Genomic DNA, 18,147 nt, shown 5'->3' with positions numbered 1-18,147 from the left:
CAATGGGTACTTGTGCAGCAGGGCATGGGAGGGGAAGAAATTAAACTCCAATTATGTGTAACACGCAAACCGAGACGGAGATGGGGACAGAAACACAGGGTCTAGCACTGCAAGCACATGAGCAGAGGAAGGAATGCTTGTTTCAAGTCTTGCTGGCCAGTTCCTATGAGGAAGCTGGGATGGGATGAGCTGATTTAAGGTGTTTTTCTTCTGCTTGGGCGTCTCTGTTTCTCTTGGATATCTAAGACCAGCTGCGTTTAGCACCTGTTTCCTAAAACACCCTAAAATGTAACAGCACTTCACTGCCTTCAGCACTCTGTCCAAGGGGACACAGTATCCTACTGTTTGTTTGCCTTTGAAGGGTGAATTAAGGATTTGCCAGGAAAGAAAAGAGGAAACTTTGGGAAAGCCACAGTCAATTGCCCCTGGTGAAAGCATGGCTGCAGCTGCTAAACCTGCCACAGCCATGACTGGTTCTTGTGTTCTTGCCAGGTGATTCCCCTCACCTTCGGCATCAGGACCCAGCAGCCAAAGGCAAGCAAAGAGCAAGACAGTGTCTGGGTAACAACTTGCTCCCTTGCAGCACAGCTGGGACCTCCTCAACCTTCCACCTTGCCCCCATGGCACCAACCCTAACCATGCAACTCACCCATCAGGCTCTGCCGTTCCTCCTTCTTCTTTGCCTTCTGCTTGGCCTCCAGCTGGATGATGGACAGTGGAGGGGGAACGATGGGGCTGGGCATTGCACTGGCAGCAAATCTTGCTAGAAGGCCCAGGCCGCTCTCGTCCAGGGCAGGCGACGACAGCCTGTCAGTCCCATCCGTCCCATAGCCCTCTGCTTCCTCCTCTTCCTCTTCATCCTCCTCCTCCTCCTCTTCTGAGCTAGAATCTAGCACGCAGAAAAGAGAGAGTCCATTACCAATCCAATGGAGCTGTGCATCAGCCACATTTCCACCCCAAAGCATTAACTCTCCTGCTGCTCTGTGCTCACCTAAGTAGCACTGAGCCACCCATGACTTGAGCCAGAAGATGCTGCCCATGGACATGTGTGTCTTTGCAGCCACATACAGCCCATGTCACCCTGCCTACCACCACCCTTGAAGAACACAGCAATGCAGGGTACAGCAAAAAGGACCCCTTCAAGGCACGGGAGGGAAGAACAGGGTGTTGGCAGAGATTTGAAAAGGATGCCACGCACCCCTTCCCTGCAGCTTTCAGAAGGAATTAAAAGCTTAAATCCTTTGAAAATCCCAACCTTGGAGCTCTGGGATTCCCCTCCCACCCACCACCTCCTCCTCCATAACAAAATCCATTAGTGAAACCAGAATCAGAGATCAGCCTGGAAGGGGAATACCAGAGATCAGCCTGCGCCACGGTGGGAGGCAAGGAGGACACAGAGAGGAGAAGGGGCAGGAGGCAAAAATGCAAAGAGGGGGAGGGGAATAATTTGAAAGCAATGGATTTGGAATGTGTAAGGGGGAAAAGTGTAGGTAGTGTTGGAGACAAGGAGGAGTGGGTAAACACTCTGCCTCAAAACTCTCAGTGCCTTTCATCTCCCTCTCTACAGCTTGGGTTAGGGAAGCCCAGCTCACTCAGGCAGGAGGAGCTGTCCACAGCCAAAAACTAATTCTGGCAAAAAAAATCTGCCTTGCTGCCTACCTGGGCTGGGCTTTGCCTTTACAGTGTATAAACAGCAGGTACTTCCATAGAATCAAAATGGTTTGGGTTGGAAGGAACCTTCAAAATCTTTTTGATCCAACCCCCCCTGCATGGGCAGGGGCAACTCCCACCAGACCAGGTTGCTCCAAGCCCCATCCAACCTGCCCTTCAACACTGCCAGGGATGGGGCAGCCACAGCTTCTCTGGGGAACCTAGGACAGTGTCTCACCACCCTCACAGTGAAGTATTTTCTCCTAATGTCTAAGGGCAAGGACTCTGAGGGCAGATGCTCTTAGAGTGGAACCTCTCCCTTCCTACAGCACTTCCCAAGAGTCTGTTATCAGCTCACAGGCAATTAATTTTAACAGCATCTCATCCAGTCAGCGCTGGTGAGCCAGAGTCACTGCACAAATGCACAAGTACCACACACATACATATACACACACATATATGAGCACATATACCTATAAAATACATATAAATCTCTCCATATATTTAACTGCAAAAAGTGGGTCTGGAAAAGATATTTAATTTCTCTTGAAATTGAGGGCTTAAGTAGGATCATCAAGGCTGCTGGAAAATTTCCACCACTAGCAGGAGCCCCGGCTCTCCCCACCTGAGCCCACTCGCCTGCTCCCTGCTATCCCTGCCTCCAAAATCCAACCAAATGAGAAACCAGATCCCTTCAAAATGAGCTGGGATGAACACAAAAATCCTTCCCTTTTCACGTATGCCCTCTGGGATAGATAAAAACGTCCTCAACACTTGGTTGTTCATTAAAAAAATAATACAATAACACAAGTGTTAGTTTTCTGCTTTGGATGATTTTTTTTTTTCCATGACATTAGAAATAACAGGAATATCAGAAAATAGTGTTCTCATCCTAGCATTTTATCAGCTAAGTAATGTCCAGCTATTTCGTTTTTCGGGCTTTTTTAACAAAGGAGAGCTTATATCTCTCTCATACATTGGATAGTCACAGAATACTAATATTTAACTGCACAAAAAATCCCTTCCCCATTTCAATTGCTCAGGCTTGTTCCTTGCGATCTAAAAATGCTACTAAACCTACAGTCCTGCAGTAAATATCAAGACATCCACAGCCCTGCTCACTCCTTGCATAAAAACAGCATGCAAAAAATATAAAAATCTACAGCAAATTAGGAGCAGATTCCCTCCCCCACCAGGAAAAGGGGCACAACTGCTGGTTTTCTACCACATTTTGCCAAAATGAAAACAAATCCAGATGAACTCAACTATTCCGAGACGTGGAAACCATCTGCCTGAAGAGCAGCAAAACTGTGCCCAAGTTCAATGACACACCATGGGGTGATGGAGACTCCCCCCAACCATCCCATTTGGTTCTGGAATCCAGCAATTCTCATCTAAACCAGGAAATAACTGCGGAAAAAAATACGTAAGATCAACCTGCACAGCCCCTAGAGTTGGCTGAGCTGAGAGCAGCTCGCTGAGCAGCTGGGGAGGAAAACAGGGTTTAAAAAAGGGGAAAGTTTGTAGGAAATTCCCTCCATGACTTGTCCCACATGATGTCCTTGGCTCAGCTGCCCCAACTGCCCAGGGGCTGTCCCAGGATCCCTTCAAGATTCTGGATGTGGGAAGAGACAAGGGTGCCCAGCAGCTCCTGTATGTCCAAGGTAGATTGAAAAGCCAGGATAAAAGGGGCTACAGAAAACATACAACAACACACCTGGCAGTTACTCTGACCTCTTTCAAATACATGGTGTCACCCTACGGAAAGACAACTGAGCAAAGTCTCTTGTCAGCATTTTTACCAAAACACTTATATTTTTATCTGCATAAGATACAACCTTCAGCCTGAAAATAAACACGTTTTAACACACTGACAGCACAGATCCTCCACCTCTCCTCCTGCTAACTCCACTCTACGTGCACAACACAATCCCTGCTCCTCTTCCTCCCAATGTTCGCAGAGACAAAAAAAAAAAAACAACTAGTAAACTAAACAAAAACCACATTTGGGGCTCTACTCCAAACCCACATGTTTCTAAATTAAGTCCCCAAATTTATGGTCATGGTGGCAAATAAGCTGCTGGTGCCCTCCAGCCATCTGTATGGCTCCTTGGAGAGACTCCTGATGCCTGTAGTTAATGTGAAGCAGGAGTTTTCCTCCTACTGTACCCAAACTATGTGTGGGCTTAAAATGAACTATGCACAGATGCCTTTAAACAATTGAAGCCTCCTTTCTTCTTTGTGTTTTTTTCTTTCCTCATGAAAAGATGTTTTTAGTTAACAATGGGGGGAAAAGACATTTAAAAATTCATTCTTTCCTTCAACAGTAATTCTGTTAACACTGAGCAAGGGTAAGGGAAAAAATATTCCAAGTTAAAAATATTTTTCCCTGACATTTTTAAGAGCATGTATATGTGTGTATATACCCACACACGCAACCACACATGTACATACAACTCTACAGCCAAAACAAACAATAAATTCATATTTAAATGCTACTGATGCCAGATAAACTGCAGCCAAAGATGATTTTCTCTCCCCCCTCTAACATTTTTACCTGCATTAAATGAAAAACCAAACCCAATTAAAAATACTAAACTTTCTCATTGCTTTCAACAGCTAAGCTGCCGTGGTGTTTTACTGTGGGAGTGCAGTAGATGAAGATTTGTTAATGATGAACAGAAACTGGTTAAGCAATTTGGCTTTTAAAGACTGATGTAACAAGAGGGATTGAGGGGGATGTGGAGAGGGAAGGCTTGGGAAGGGAGGAGTAAAAACACACACTTAAAACAGTCATTTCACATTGTAAAAAAAAATAGCATGATCTTCTCATAACACCAAGCAGGCCTATAGCATACAAAGCAGGCTAAGTACAGGCAGACTTTAGACAGCTACTGGGTCATTGACATCTGATTTGTGTAATCTGTCCAAATTCTGGAGGTTACTTACTTTTCAATGCCCAATTTAGGATTACACCTGTTTTTGACAAACAAGCCAAATCTTTTAATTGGAAGATTATTTTTTTCCCCTCTATGTGCTGTGATGGTGACTCCAGAAGTACTTATAAAAAATTAAACATATTACAGCTACCATGGGAATGAGTGTGTAGGGAACTGCTTATCCCTCACTGTTGTGTTTGGGGTTCTTTCATTGCCATAAAATCATCTTCCCATTTAGGGAAAGGAGAGCAAGGAAGAAGGTACTAATTTCTTAGCAATTTTTCAAGGAAAACAGAATATTGAGGAGGAGGAAGTATTGGTCTTTGGCCTTGGAAAGCTCATGGTATTACCTATCTGATGGTTTTCAAAGGTCCCATGTGGCTTTGGCCCACATTTGCAGCTTGCTCTCCAAGGTCACTGGATGAAAAACCACAAGCTTTGCCTGCTATCAGATGGCAACGTGGTTATTTGGTCTGTAACAAAGCAGCATGTCCCCACCTCTTCTCTCTCAAACCAGATGAAAACAGATCTTCCTGCAGCTTCTCCTATCTCTGACACAGATACTGGCAGGGCCATAGCCAATTATTCTGATAGCAGGACAGTCTGCTTCATGGCCCAGAAACCTGTAAGGACAGTGGCAGAGCCATTGCAGGCAGAGCCGTGGCTTCTCCTCTTGGACCCATCTGCAAATCCTTCCTCTTTGCTGAGTTAAGCTCTCCAGAAGAAGGTCTGCAAACAGCAAAGCATTTCTGGAGTCCTCAAACACAGACACACGGGCAAACCTTCCACACAAGACTCTACATGGACAGAGGCAAGTCAAAAGTGGACAGCAATCATCTCCAAAATTAAAATAACCAAGAGAATGCAAAGAGCTACGTGTCATTATTCATGGAGGCAACACCGAAACATCTGAGGCTGACAGATGACATAAAGAAAAGTTATTTTGCCTACCTACATAACAATGGTCAAGGTTCAGGTTCATGGCTAGTGACCCTCGCTGAGAAGTGTCTGCCCTACAACCAGCCAACCACTTTGCTTCTTTAGTGCAGCGTGAGAGCAAATGCAAGAGACCGACACAGACATTCAAAGCATCATGGATAGGGGCAGGGGTGAAAGGGTTGGTCAAGCAGCTGCGAGGAGAAAGCCAGCACTTCTAGAAAAGCTGAGGTTATTAATCGGTTTAGTATCAGGGAAAGCCATTAGAAACCCTATTACCCAAATATCCCTTCAAGTTAATGCTTCTGAGAAAGAACCATTTAAAAATAATAATAATTTTTAAAAATCATTTGCTGAGAAAAACCCCAAAACTGTAACCAATAACCCCTCCCCACCTCCCCCTCCATGCCCACCTCCCACCCCAGGAGGTTTTGCATCTTTGGTTTTCCCCCCCATTAAATGACACCCCAGAGGGATTGACACTGCATTTTCCCATTTGTTCCAAATTCCCCAACCTCCTCCCATACCCCCTCCCCTCCCCAGATTTTATCCCATAAAACTGGGATTTTATTCATTTATTTATTTATTTTAAGCAGACAAGTTACTTGAAAAAGAGACAAAGCCAATTAGGGACAAGTTACCTATCTGCTTCCCTGGAGCCAAACCAAAAAGCAAACACAAAAAAACCTCAAGAACTTGGCACCTAAAAGGGATTGATATCCTCAAAATTTCCAACAGCAGCAAAATAAACAAAGAAAAGATGCAGGAAGGAACAGGGAAGGGAAGAATGGAAGTTAACACAGACTCTTCATGGAAATGTGGCAAACTCACTCTTACATAAAATCCACTATCCCCAGAATTCTTTGGGTTCTCTAAATATATATATATTTAAAATTTTTTAAACATGTATTTCTCTCTTTTTTATTTTCTTTGAAATGGATTTGTGGGTCTAGCCCAGAGCCACATCAAACCAAATCAATGTTCTGTATCTTTCTGCTGTGTTTATTTTATTTTTGTTTTAGCATAAATTGTATTTCTTTGGAGGTTGGGTTTGGAGGGAAGAAAAAAATAAACAGGTGCATAAATAAACAGGAGGAAACCAACATAAAAAAATAAAGAAAAAACCAAAAGCAAAACAAAAGCAAAACAAAAGCAAAACAAAAGCAAAACAAAAGCAAAACAAAAGCAAAACAAAAGCAAAACAAAAGCAAAACTATCCAGCCTCATTTTCAATTAACAGCCCTCTGAGCACTGAGAAATACTAAGAGGCTTTTGCTGAGCTACATCCAGATCTCCATGTAACTTAGATGATAATAACTGGGGATGCTCTTCCTTAGCATTCAGCCCAGACCAGCTACTTTCTTTTGGGAGCTGAGGGCTCATTAAAATGACCTTTCCCCATGATTATTATTTAATGAGGGTGCTCTAAAACAGAAATCCCTTGTGTCTCTGGAGGAAAAGTCTCAAGTAATCTCTTTTCCCACTGAAGTGCTAATGACAGGCTGACAAAAGAAAGCTGCAAAAAAAAAAAAAAAAAGGGGGTGAGAGAGGGAAACTGCAGAGTCAAATTTAATGCAGTAATTGCCACATCCTTGAACACCGTGGGTTACGTCTCGGCATCTGAAAAAATTACTACCCAAAAAGAGATGCAAAAGTTTGCTATATACGTTTTTAAAGTGAAAAAGCAAAATCTCTGGCTGTTTAATAATGGGAACCTTACACCCTCCTGCAGCAACAAGAACCAAGTCCCTCCACGTTTCATCTGCCTGCCTCAAGAGGCTGTATCAACAGAAGAAACAAACTGAAAAAGAAAGAAGCAAAAACGGGTGAACAAAACAAAAAAAAATAAAGGGGTGTGGGGGGGAAGGTCTAGGCTTTATCTTGACAAAGGCAGCAGGGATATTTGAATAATAGAGAGTACCCCAGACTAGGTTAATTCCAGTTCTACTCATGGGGAGTGGGAGCAGGAGGGGGATGCAGAGCAGGATGAAGTGAAGCAGCAACCTAATCGCCTGATAAGAGACACAGCAAGAGAGACAAGGTACACAGGTTTAGTTAAAAATGAACTCGATATGTTTAATAAAGCTTGGTATACCAAATTGCAGTACAAACATCAAGTCACACGGCCACACAACAGTATCCCAGTATTAAAAAAAAAAAAAAAGGAATAAAAAAAGGAAATAAAGGGTTTTTTTAAAAAAAAAAAAGCTCCTTTCAAACTTCTACAGGACTGATGCCAAAATAAAATAATAAAATAATAATAATAATAGAAATAATAATGGTGGTGGTGGCAGCAAGGAAGAAAGTGAGGGAAAAACTGAAGGGAGAAAGGGAACAGGAAAGCAGGGAGAGGTGGACACTAAAACCCAGCTGACATAAAAGCTCTAAAAGAGCCAGCCAGTAATAATATCACAACGATACAGGTTCAAAAAGGATAAAAAACTCAACGTCGGGCTGATAAAGCAGGCTACGCTGCCAAGAACAAAGATGGCCGCCCTGGCTCCGACCATCAAAATGGCTGACCCCGGCCTGCCAGGCCCCTCGCTCCCCTCGCCCACCCGCTCCCACACAGACGTGGCGGAAGGGCACGTCTGGGGTTGCGTTTGCTATAAGCTAGTAACCTTGATCGAACGAGTCCTCCGAGGAGTCGCTGAAGGAAGATCCTGCCTCGGCCTCCCGCAGCAGCAGGCAGAAGGGCTGCTTGCGACCAGCCGCCGCCTTCGGCTTCAGCGGCCGCCCGGCCGCCGCGCCGCGGGGAGCGGCCCTGGGGCCGCCGGCCGCCCGGCCGCCCTTCCTGGCCACCGAGCTGTAGAGGCCGGGCGGCCGCGGCTTGGCGGCGGGCGGGGGCTGCGCCGGCCACTCGTCCCTCAGGGATCCCTCCTCCTCCTCATCCGAGTCCGTATCTGCGGTCAAAGCGGGTGGGAAGAGCGTTACACCAGAGAACGGGGGGCTCGGGGGCTTTTTTGGGTTGGGGGGCTGAGGGGTGCTTTGGTGGGTTTCTTGATGAAGAGACTGGAAACCAGGAGGGGGAAGCGGCGGCAGGAGGGGCCGTGTGCTGCCATGTTCCCCCACCACCAGACCTTTCTATCACCACAAGTCTCGAGGTCAGCAAGTGGGAGCCAAATAAACACAGAAATACTTATTTCCTTCTTTTGGTCAGAAATAGACACTCTCCACCTAAGCCAGATGACGCCCATCCTCCCTTAAGACAAGACCCAAGCAGTGTTTCTAGCTCAGGAGCAGAAAACTGAGGTAGACGTTTCCACTATGAAGATGTCCACTGAAGGCACAGCGATGCCAACAACCAGGCCGTCGACCTAAATTAGTCTTAACCATGGTTATGTTTGACACCGTGACCTAAAACTCCTTTTCTACATGAACCAACTCTCCCAGAGGGTTTTTGACACGGGCAGCAGGAGTGACCCCAGCTGCCAAGTGAGCAACACGTCTAACTCCAAATGTCTAACTCGAAACGTGCCACCCCAGATGCTCTGCAGTGTGAAATGTGAAGGACACTGAAACGGAGCAGAGACCAAACTGCTCCTTGGTCTACAAGCTGCAGCTTTACAAAGCTGCCAAGCCCCAAGGGTGATGAGAAGTCATCCAGGTCTCCTCTGGCATCTGACAAGTGGAACAAGAAGTACACGGTACCGCTGGACACAGTAAAATTGGGTATGAATTATCACCTCCCCACTTGAGAACACACCATCAGCTCCACAACGTTACGGGCATTGCAGCAGGGACCGTTCCAGCAGCAGATGCTCTCCAGCACTGGTTGTGGAGGTTACAGAATAGGGGACAGCAAGTTTAGGAGGCCCAAAGCCTAAATAAATTATTTTTGGCATCTGACTTCTGTTAAAATCTGTGGGACTAGGATGCTCTGTTCTCCCTTTGGATCTACGCCCAAGGTTTTCAGGACTCCAGCAAGAAAATCATGAGGTCAGGAGGCAGAAGGACTTGGCGCCAGTCCCACTTCTCCTCCACAAGAGCAACCCACCAGACATGGGAGATGCTGCCATATGCTCGACCTGCCTCCCCAAATTCATCATGCTTGAGTGACAAAATGACAGGCTAAAGCCCTTTCCTTGAACCTGCACACAGCTGGAAAATCACATACCAAAGCTGAGCCATTCCAGGTGACAACAACCTTCCTGCACCAAGATTCACGTGGTGAAGGGACACATTCCCTACAGCAGGAGACTCGCTGGAGAGGACAGAGGTGAAACAGTAGCTCCCTTAGTTCTGGGAGGGAGGTTTTGTTCATGGAACCACAGTACTAAGTGCAAGGGCACCAAAAGCTCCCTCTGCCACGAGCCCAGGCTTTTAGTTCCACGGCAGCCCATGCCTCCTCCCCACATCAGCTCCAGAGCTCCCAGTTTAGAGGCCATGTGTTTTTCCTCTGGAGTGAAATACATTCAAGAACAGAACTGCTGGGTGGTGCATACAGCATACCCAGCCAAAAGTTGTGTTCAAGTCCAGCAGACACAATGGCCTTTATTTTGCCATGTAAAATGGCCAATTTCATGCTGAACATTTGTTCTGTTGGACAATCACTAGCTCATCATCTTTCCCATTAGTAAAATTTCTAAATGGATGTTGCTCTGAGAGAGGCATTTGTTACACCTACAACTCCCCAAAAGGGTTTTAACGTGGGATTTAAATAGCTGCAAGCAAAGGAAAAGATATGTATGCAGAGTGAGCTGGGACAATTCCAGAACCAGGCCTCAGACCATCAACTCCACTGTCTGCCTGAACCGTTAAGGACTCTGGTTCTACTGTCTTCCCAACTCTATGTGCAATTCAGATTTTTCCTTCTGTAACAGGGCTCCCTAGCTCTGCTTGGCTGCAGGAACCTTTGCCTCGGGTGCACTTTGTGCTCAGGAACAGCAATCAGCACACAGGATGCTGGGATGGGAAGACAGATGGGAAGGCTGAGGCACTCCCCCTCCTCTCCATCCTCTCTACTGATCACCACAAACAGACAAACCAACACCTCAGGCCCTGGACACTAGCTGAGGGTGCATCTCCATCTCCCATGCCAGGCTGCTCAAGCATTCCTGCAACGTGGGGACATGCACACACAACATGCTCACGCACGCACACAGTCAGACAGGAACCAAGCCACGGCACTGGGGAGGAGAAGGACGCTCCTGACCATCAGTGTCCCCTGGCAGGCTTTGCCTTCTCCAACTGACTCCACGGCATAAGTCTAAAGCCAATCCCGCCAACTCAACAATGACTTCAAAAGTCAACTTTTTACCACCTCCTGGAGCAGAGGCTATGAGGACTCATCTGACAGGTAGCTGGAGAGTGTCTACTCCCACCAAAAGCAAGGAATTAACAATCAGTGCAACACAGGCCAAGAAGAGACAGCTACTGGCTACATCCTGGACAGCAAGTTGGGTGGACAGCTCATGCTGACCCCAAAGATGCAGAAGCATTGATTAGCCACAGAGGAGGTCACCTTTTACTCGTGAGCAAAACCTGACTCATCTCCAAGACCCCTTCCAAGAGGCCAGAAACCACCACCACAAGCCCCCACAACAGATTACATTGTAAGAAGGCATAAATGAGGAGTTACTTACTATAGGAGTAGCTGCTAACTTCAGATACTGCTGGTGAATGGGAAACCTTGAGCTGATTTTTGACCTTTAACCCCACCTCCATCTTCTTCATTTTGGCAGCCACTTTGTTTTTACCTTCCTTAGTGGCTTTCAGTGACAGGCCCAGGTTCTTGGCCAGGGTCTTCTTCTCCTCCTTGCTCGGCAGAGCATCATGGGGTGGAAGGTACCTGCTGCCACCTCCACTAGTTTTCAGCTTTCCCCCAGAGCTGTCAGCAAACTTGAAGGTGGATTTGAGTTTGTCCTGTTTGGTAAGTGACAGGGCTTTGTCAAGCTTGCTGGCCAGCTGCTCCTGATCTGATGGCACCTTCTTCTTTTTGAGCTTCAACTGCCAAGGTGAAAGGAAGAGACAGGGGTGAACACAGAGCAGACATTGTGGCAGACCTGAGGGGTTTCACTAGCCCTCCTAGCAGTCTCTCATGTACACTAGTTAATAAGACCTCAAAATGATGATCTTAAGCCCCAGTTGCCATAACCCACCATGGTGCCAGAGAAGAAGAGGAAGATGTCAGCAAACAGCACAATTTACCAAGAACTACCAAACTGGAAGACTAACGGAGAAAAACTGAATTTTTTTCCAAAAGAAGTATGCTCATAGAACACCACGTTTTGGACTTCTTTCTTCTCAACACCTTCTGGTTTTTAGGGTATGTTTGGGTTGCTTTTACAAGCTTTTCTCTAAATCACAAGGATGCAAAATCTTCTTTACCCAAAACGCCAGCCAAATAAATAGGGATTTTCACATAATCAACCAGCTCCAGAGGCTGGGATGCCAAAAAGACCCAAGTATCTCCCAGCAAAAGCATCACACCACTGCATTACAGCCAGCACTGCTACATCCTTAGCAGTATTTTCTTGCTTCTTGGAAAAAGTAAATAAGACTTTACATGTGCTACAGCTAGATAACAGCAGCTTTGCCTGTATGCATTTTGGATTTCAGCAGCAGCTTAAAGCTCGAGTAAATATCTCATTGCCACAACAGGAGCAGAAGAAAACCCTGCATTTCAACTAGCAATGTTGTGCTTCCTTTCCCACGTCGCCTTGGGAAGTCTATTCCCCTCTGCTATCTCGACAGGCAAAGGGGTAAGACAAGCACTGATCTGGATTCAGAGCTACTGCAACACAATGCCCTGGCTGGCTTGAAGGCACCTGCCTCTCTGCTGCCTACCAAAGAGGTCCATGCTCCACATGCCAGGGTTAGCCTCTGCAACCACCCCTTTGCTGCACAGCCAGTCCTCTCCTGAAGAGCTTCTAAACCCATGTCAACTCTGAGCAAATGCTCTAAGATCAGGAGTCACCCAGTGCAGGACAACACTAGCAAAGCAGGAAACAGATCTGCTTTTGGCCTGTGGCTCCATGTTCCCCATGAGGGCACTGACCTCATTTGAGAAGCTGGGAGCTGCATCGTGCTCTTCCCAGCTCTGGTTCCTCCCCTTCATCTTGCCACTGCTGCTCTCCACATCCTCATCATCCTCCGGGAGGGCCCCTTTGTGCCTCTTCTTCATGCCCTCGCCAGTCTCAGAGTCTTCAGAGAGCAACAAGGACTTGCTCAGTCTGCAAGCCAAGCACAGGATGGGTCAAGGTGGAGGGCTTTCCTCCCTGTGATCCCCACCAAGCTCAAGAGTGAGGTTAAACGCCTCCTAGGACAGCGGGGATCCTCAGCAGGAGCCAAGTCCACTGTGAAACAACAGGACTTTGGGACAAGGTTTTCCATCAAACAGGATAGCCAAGGAGCCCTTCTTGCACACTCTTGGCCACCAGTAGAGATAAGGGTGCCTGAGATCAGAGATCTGACCAGAAACCAGGTGGTCTCTGAAAGGAAGCAAGTGATGTCTTGAATAACAGCCACCAAAAAGTGCCTGATTTGTTACAGAGCAGCAGAGGGAAGGACAGACAGCTGGGCTGGCCGGTAGGTCTTTTCCCACCTCTACTCTCATGGACTCTGTAGGCGCAGAGCGAGAATCAAGAGGCGTAGGGAGGTGCCTCACTGCCCAAACACTTGCTCTGGTTACTTGGGTATGAGCACAGAGGTGGTGAGGAACTGCCACACAGAGTGACACAGAGGGACAAGGGCACTGAAGGGCTTGCTCAAAGGTCAGGCAATCTCACACACCTGCCCCCCTGCGAGGGGGATTTGTGACCTGCCTCTTTGGTCTCGCTTCAGGATTTGGGGGGAGAGGAGAGGGTAAATAAGCAATTTTAAAAAAACAAAAAATAAAGTAGGTGAGATTACAAGCACATCCTTTCACTGCTCTCCAGCTGTCTCCAGAAACTAACTGATCAGTGGAGAGATCAGTCAACACCTCAAGACCTCTAGAAGCCTCATTAAAAGCTCTCATATGCCACCTCCTTCATACTAAGCCTGCTGGCCAAGGTGATACCACCACCACCACAAAGCTGCTGACACAGTACAGCCTCCTCAGCTTCCAGGCATTCCTCCTCCCCTCCATCCTCTCTACTGACCACCACAAACAGCCAAACCAACACCTCAGGCCCTGGACACTAGCTGAGGGTGCATCTCCATCTCCCATGCCAGGCTGCTCAAGCATTCCTGCAACGTGGGGACATGCACACACAACATGCTCTTGCACGCACACATGCACAACTCCAGCCACCTCCGGATGCCTCCAGCCTGTCCATCCATCCAAACAAACAGAAGCAAAACACAGAACCACCAAGAGGACAGATGTTCAGAAGTACATGGTCAGTGGGAGCTGGGCACCTGAATCTAATTTGCAGTCTTGAAAGGACATTTGCAAAAATACGTAGCACACAGGGAGGCAGCTAGGAGGTACCTTCCCATTGGAGAGACATGGCCATCTATAGATGGTTAGGTGGCCAATGGTGGTGAGATCCAGGCATCCAAACAACAGCAGCTGGACTTGCAAAAGAGAAAAAAAGCAGGAGAGAGAATATCCAGACACTTGGAAGAGAGAGGGGTCAGGCGAAACCAACTCCCACTGATTAAAAGGAGAAGACAGCAGAAACAGCAGAAAGGCCCTAGAAGGTAGGTAACCTGGAACAGTCCTGTCCTTCTCATTTTTGACACCAACATCAATTAGCTCTACAGCACCCACCTGCACTGTCAGCTCTCCTGAAAACACACGAGGACACACTCCCTGACACCAAGAGCTCACTGACAGCTCCCTGCCCAGCCACCTCACTGCTGCTCAACTCAGCCTGTCCTACCTACACCCAACACCTCAGCCACCTGCTCTGCCAGTGGGGAGGGAGGAGGCTGGCACCCTAATCCCACCGTAAGGACACATCCCACGAGACGCCCGTGCTTCCACAACACCACTGCTGCCAGAGACCTGCCTGCCAACACAAGGCCCCAGCGAGCCCCAGATGCATCCGAGGTCCTCTCCCCAAGTCAAACCCTGGTGCAGCGACCCTGCCATTTGCCCATCTTCCCCAAATTCCAGCCTTACTTTCCACTCTTGCTGTCACTCTTCCCTCTCTCCTTAATGGGTGACAGAGCGCTTGATCCAAGTTTCCTCTTCCTGGGCCTTCCAGGGCCTCTTCTCGCCAAGCTTCTACTTTTCTCGTCATGCTTTTCCCTTTAAAAAAACCACACGCTTCACTGTTAACCAAGGCAACAAAAACAAAAAAAAAGCAAGCAAAGAAAAAAAAAGAAGGCAAAATCAAATTTTGCAACCAAAAAGCCAAAAAAAAAAAAAAAAAAGAAGGAAAAAAAATAAATAAAGCAAACAAATCCAAAAAAAAGAAGAAAAAGGGAAAAAAATTAAAAGAAAGCAAGCAAGAAGGGGAGCCAACCCAGAACCTTCGCCTGTCACCAAACTGCTAAACTGAGCTGCTGAAGACAAGGTTGTCTCTAACATGGTCTCCCAGCTGGATTCACCAGTGATCAGGTTGTCATGTCACATTGCCTAGGAGTGTGCTGTGCAAAGCTCTGGCGGGTGGCGCCAGGAGGAGAGGACAAGAGGCAGGGAGGGATGGAAGGGCTGTTTTCTCTGCTGGACCAAGAGGCAGTGAAAGTGCCCAGCTGGAAAAAAAACAGAGCGAGCTGCCTGCGACTTACTCGGAGTCCCTGCGGCGCTGCAGCTTCACCAGCTCCCGCTGCTTCTCCTTGTAGCGCCGCTGCAGCTCTGCCAGCCGCATCCTGTAGTCCAGCTCCATCGCGTCCATGTTCTCGATGGCTGATTTGATGGAGTACATCTACAGTGGGGGAGGCAAGAGGGGGTGAGAAGGTCAGGACACGTCCAGGCTCTCACCTAGACTGGGGTGGTGCACACACCACGGAGACCTGGCTATGGCCAAGATCTGCGGCCTGGCAGGGAAGCTCTCCATGGATACATGGAGCACCCTCACCCACAACAAGCACAGCCGTGGAGTGGTACCCAAGCAAAACCAGCCAAGCAAAGATGTTCTGTGGCTTATGCATGGGATGGTAACAGCTCTGAGGGAGAGCAGCCCTGGGAAAGAACCTGCAGGATAAAATACACCCATGGAGTCTCGTTTCCCATATTCAAAAAGACAGATCAAAATATCCCCTGTCTTGGAACACTTACTTGCAGGGTACAAAATAATTTGTCAGCCTCTCCCACGGGGAAGAGTCAGCAAAGAAAAAAGGAAAAACTCTCCTGCCACTACCTTTATTTATCCCCCCTTGCCAAACAGCAACATATGAGTTCCTGCTGCCTTTGTATTACAAACACTGCTTTTCAGGGCTGCCGAGGGTCCTGCTGAGATCAATGGTGTTGATTCACAAACAAGGGAGGAAGCTAAATCTCTGCACACTAGCTCCTGCGAGGTGAGGGAAACACGGCTGGCTTTGCTGAGTGCAAAAGAGCAGCACAGGGGGGTGGCAAACTGGGGCTGGCAGAGCGAGCTGTGGCCAGCGGGGGCACTGGGGCTCCTCAGGCTCAGCCACACTCGGAGCTACTTACAGGTTCATCCTTCTTCTGCATCCAGCTGTACTTTTTGTTGGGATTCAGCTCGCGAGGCAGACGGATGGTTTTCAGACTTTCCATGAAGGGGGTGGAAAGTACTTCCATGAGCATGTGGGTGCTGGCAGCCAGCAAACTCTCCAGTGTTGGCCGGACAGGGAAACTCTCTGGACCCGCTGAGGACAGAAAAAACAAGCTATAGAGGTTCACCTTCCAAGACTGCTTCTCCAGAAGGTACAAGGAGAGGCTGATGTCCCTTTCTGGACTATGGCAGCTCAAGGAGCCTTCCAGCCACCCTTGGCCACCATTTGAGATCTTCTGTTGTACCCATCCATGATGCAACTGGCAGCTCCCATCGTGTCTCACCTCAGGAAGTTACTGGAAGGTGAGAACTTCTCAGGACCTGCCAAGCTCTTGGAAAGCACCATCTGGAGCTACTGGGGGCCTCTTGTGCCAAACCCCAACAGACTGCAGACTCAGTGCCTGCCAGAAGGGTGTTACCCTGGCAGCTTTCAACAAGTGGGGCTCCGTTTCCTCTACACATACCACAAGCTGTCTAGACATGGTGAGGGCCTTTGGAAGGGGAGAGCAGTACAAAAGCCACACGTAGCTCAACCTACTGCAACAAAACCCTGTTTGAACCCCATCCAAACTACCAGCTACTCCTGCAGTTCAGTGCAATGCTCTCCTTGCTCCCTAGCTGAGGTTGCAGGAGATCCCACCTGTGTCTCCACTCCTTTGCAGGCAAAGGGAGGGCAGGGATCAGATGCAGGAGACCCAACCTGGTCCAAGGCTGGCCAGATCCCACACTCACAACTTACTCTGCATTTCTTGCTTCCGTTTCTCCAGCTCCATCTCTGCAATTTCACTCAGCAAAGTGATCCCTTGCAGGAAAGAGTGCTCCAAAGCCTGGTCAGGTAACACCTCCACCTTCATCTGGGACGGAGTGACACTGGTGGTAGTCAACAAGGAACAGGCTTGAGGCATTTCTGTGGCAGCCACCAAAGCGTTCATCCCAGCCAGTGGGTCGCCCGGCTTGATGTCCAGAGCTGGGATCTGGCAAGAGATTGCCTCTTCCGTGTAGGAAGGGATCTCTGTCCCCTGCTCCTCCTCCTCAGGGGTCAGGCTGGGGAACTCCCTCCCCCGGGGCACATCGGTGCTCTGCAGATCCATGGCTACAGAGGCCTCCTCCCGCTGGGGCCTCAAGTCCATCTCGGGTGGCTCGTTCTCCGTGTGCACCAGCGAACTGTCATAGTCCATGTGCACGGAGCAGGTTTCTGCTCCACTCCCGGTCTCTGCCTGAGCCTCTGCTTCTGCAGGGCAGGCCACAACCTGGTAAGGAGGTGGGCAGCTCTGAAGGTCTTCCTGTTCCTGCTCCATAGCACCCAGGGCTTCCCCTTGATGCAACAGGAGATTGCAATTGTCCACATTCTGCACTGGGACGGCTGCGGAGGTGGTGATGTTGAGAGTGCCCACGTCCTGCTCACAGATGCCTTCTTGACTTTCCTCCACCTGCACCTCTGATTTCACCCTCTCTTCCAAGGACTCTTCTTCTGCTGTGGCTTGGATGGGCTCCAGCATTTTGGACGGAGACAGGTGGATGGGCTTGACCTCTGGAGAAAGCTCCATGTGCTCAGAGCTTTCAGCAGGCAGTGGGACATCAGGAGCCAGGCCATCTGCATCAGCTGCTGCAGTGGGCTGGAGGAGGTAGGGATAGTGTCTTCCAAAGGAGGGAGGCAGGGACTGGAAGGGATATCCCGGGGGGATCTCTGCAAGACATCAGAAGAGACAGACTGTGTAATGGCCAGGCCTTCAAAGCACCTCTCACTAAGGTATAGAGATGGGTTCCCTTCATCTCTCATCTCTTCCTATTCTCCAGCAGTGACTGCTTTGTGCACCTCTCTCCTGGCCAAGTTGCCACAGGTATGAGCACCCCAGAGGTGGCTTTTGCACCTTTCCAGCATTCTCCTGCAACTGGGAAGAGATCTGCCTCCTGCATCCTTCTCCCAGGGAGACTTCAGCCCTGGAGGAACCAACCCAGGCTTGACCGAAGGGAAGAAGACAGCCTACAGCCCAGGTGTCCTTAAGACT

At 48.4% G+C, this 18,147-nt stretch overlaps 1 protein-coding gene across 7 annotated transcripts in view; it reads right to left on the bottom strand.

Annotated features, from left to right (window-relative positions):
• The window catches only part of TNRC18 (trinucleotide repeat containing 18), a 56,399-nt gene that overhangs the window by 12,739 nt on the left and 25,513 nt on the right, over positions 1-18,147 (bottom strand). For 5 of the 7 annotated variants that reach the window (XM_051631766.1, XM_051631768.1, XM_051631769.1 and 2 more), the window contains 8 exons: positions 16,878-17,825; positions 16,057-16,232; positions 15,189-15,325; positions 14,578-14,706; positions 12,526-12,700; positions 11,111-11,474; positions 8,147-8,428; positions 650-889 (listed from right to left, as the gene is read on the bottom strand). In XM_051631766.1, coding sequence (XP_051487726.1) covers positions 650-889; positions 8,147-8,428; positions 11,111-11,474; positions 12,526-12,700; positions 14,578-14,706; positions 15,189-15,325; positions 16,057-16,232; positions 16,878-17,825 — 2,451 coding nt within the window. The remainder of the gene's footprint in view (positions 1-649; positions 890-8,146; positions 8,429-11,110; positions 11,475-12,525; positions 12,701-14,577; positions 14,707-15,188; positions 15,326-16,056; positions 16,233-16,877; positions 17,826-18,147) is intronic. The other 2 variants (XM_051631772.1, XM_051631771.1) reach the window with 2 other exon arrangements.

The sequence above is a fragment of the Apus apus genome, chromosome 14, assembly GCF_020740795.1.
Source record: "Apus apus isolate bApuApu2 chromosome 14, bApuApu2.pri.cur, whole genome shotgun sequence".
Lineage (NCBI taxonomy): Eukaryota > Metazoa > Chordata > Aves > Apodiformes > Apodidae > Apus > Apus apus.
Note: the sequence above shows the minus strand (reverse complement) of the source record. Positions and strands in the feature narration are given on the sequence as shown.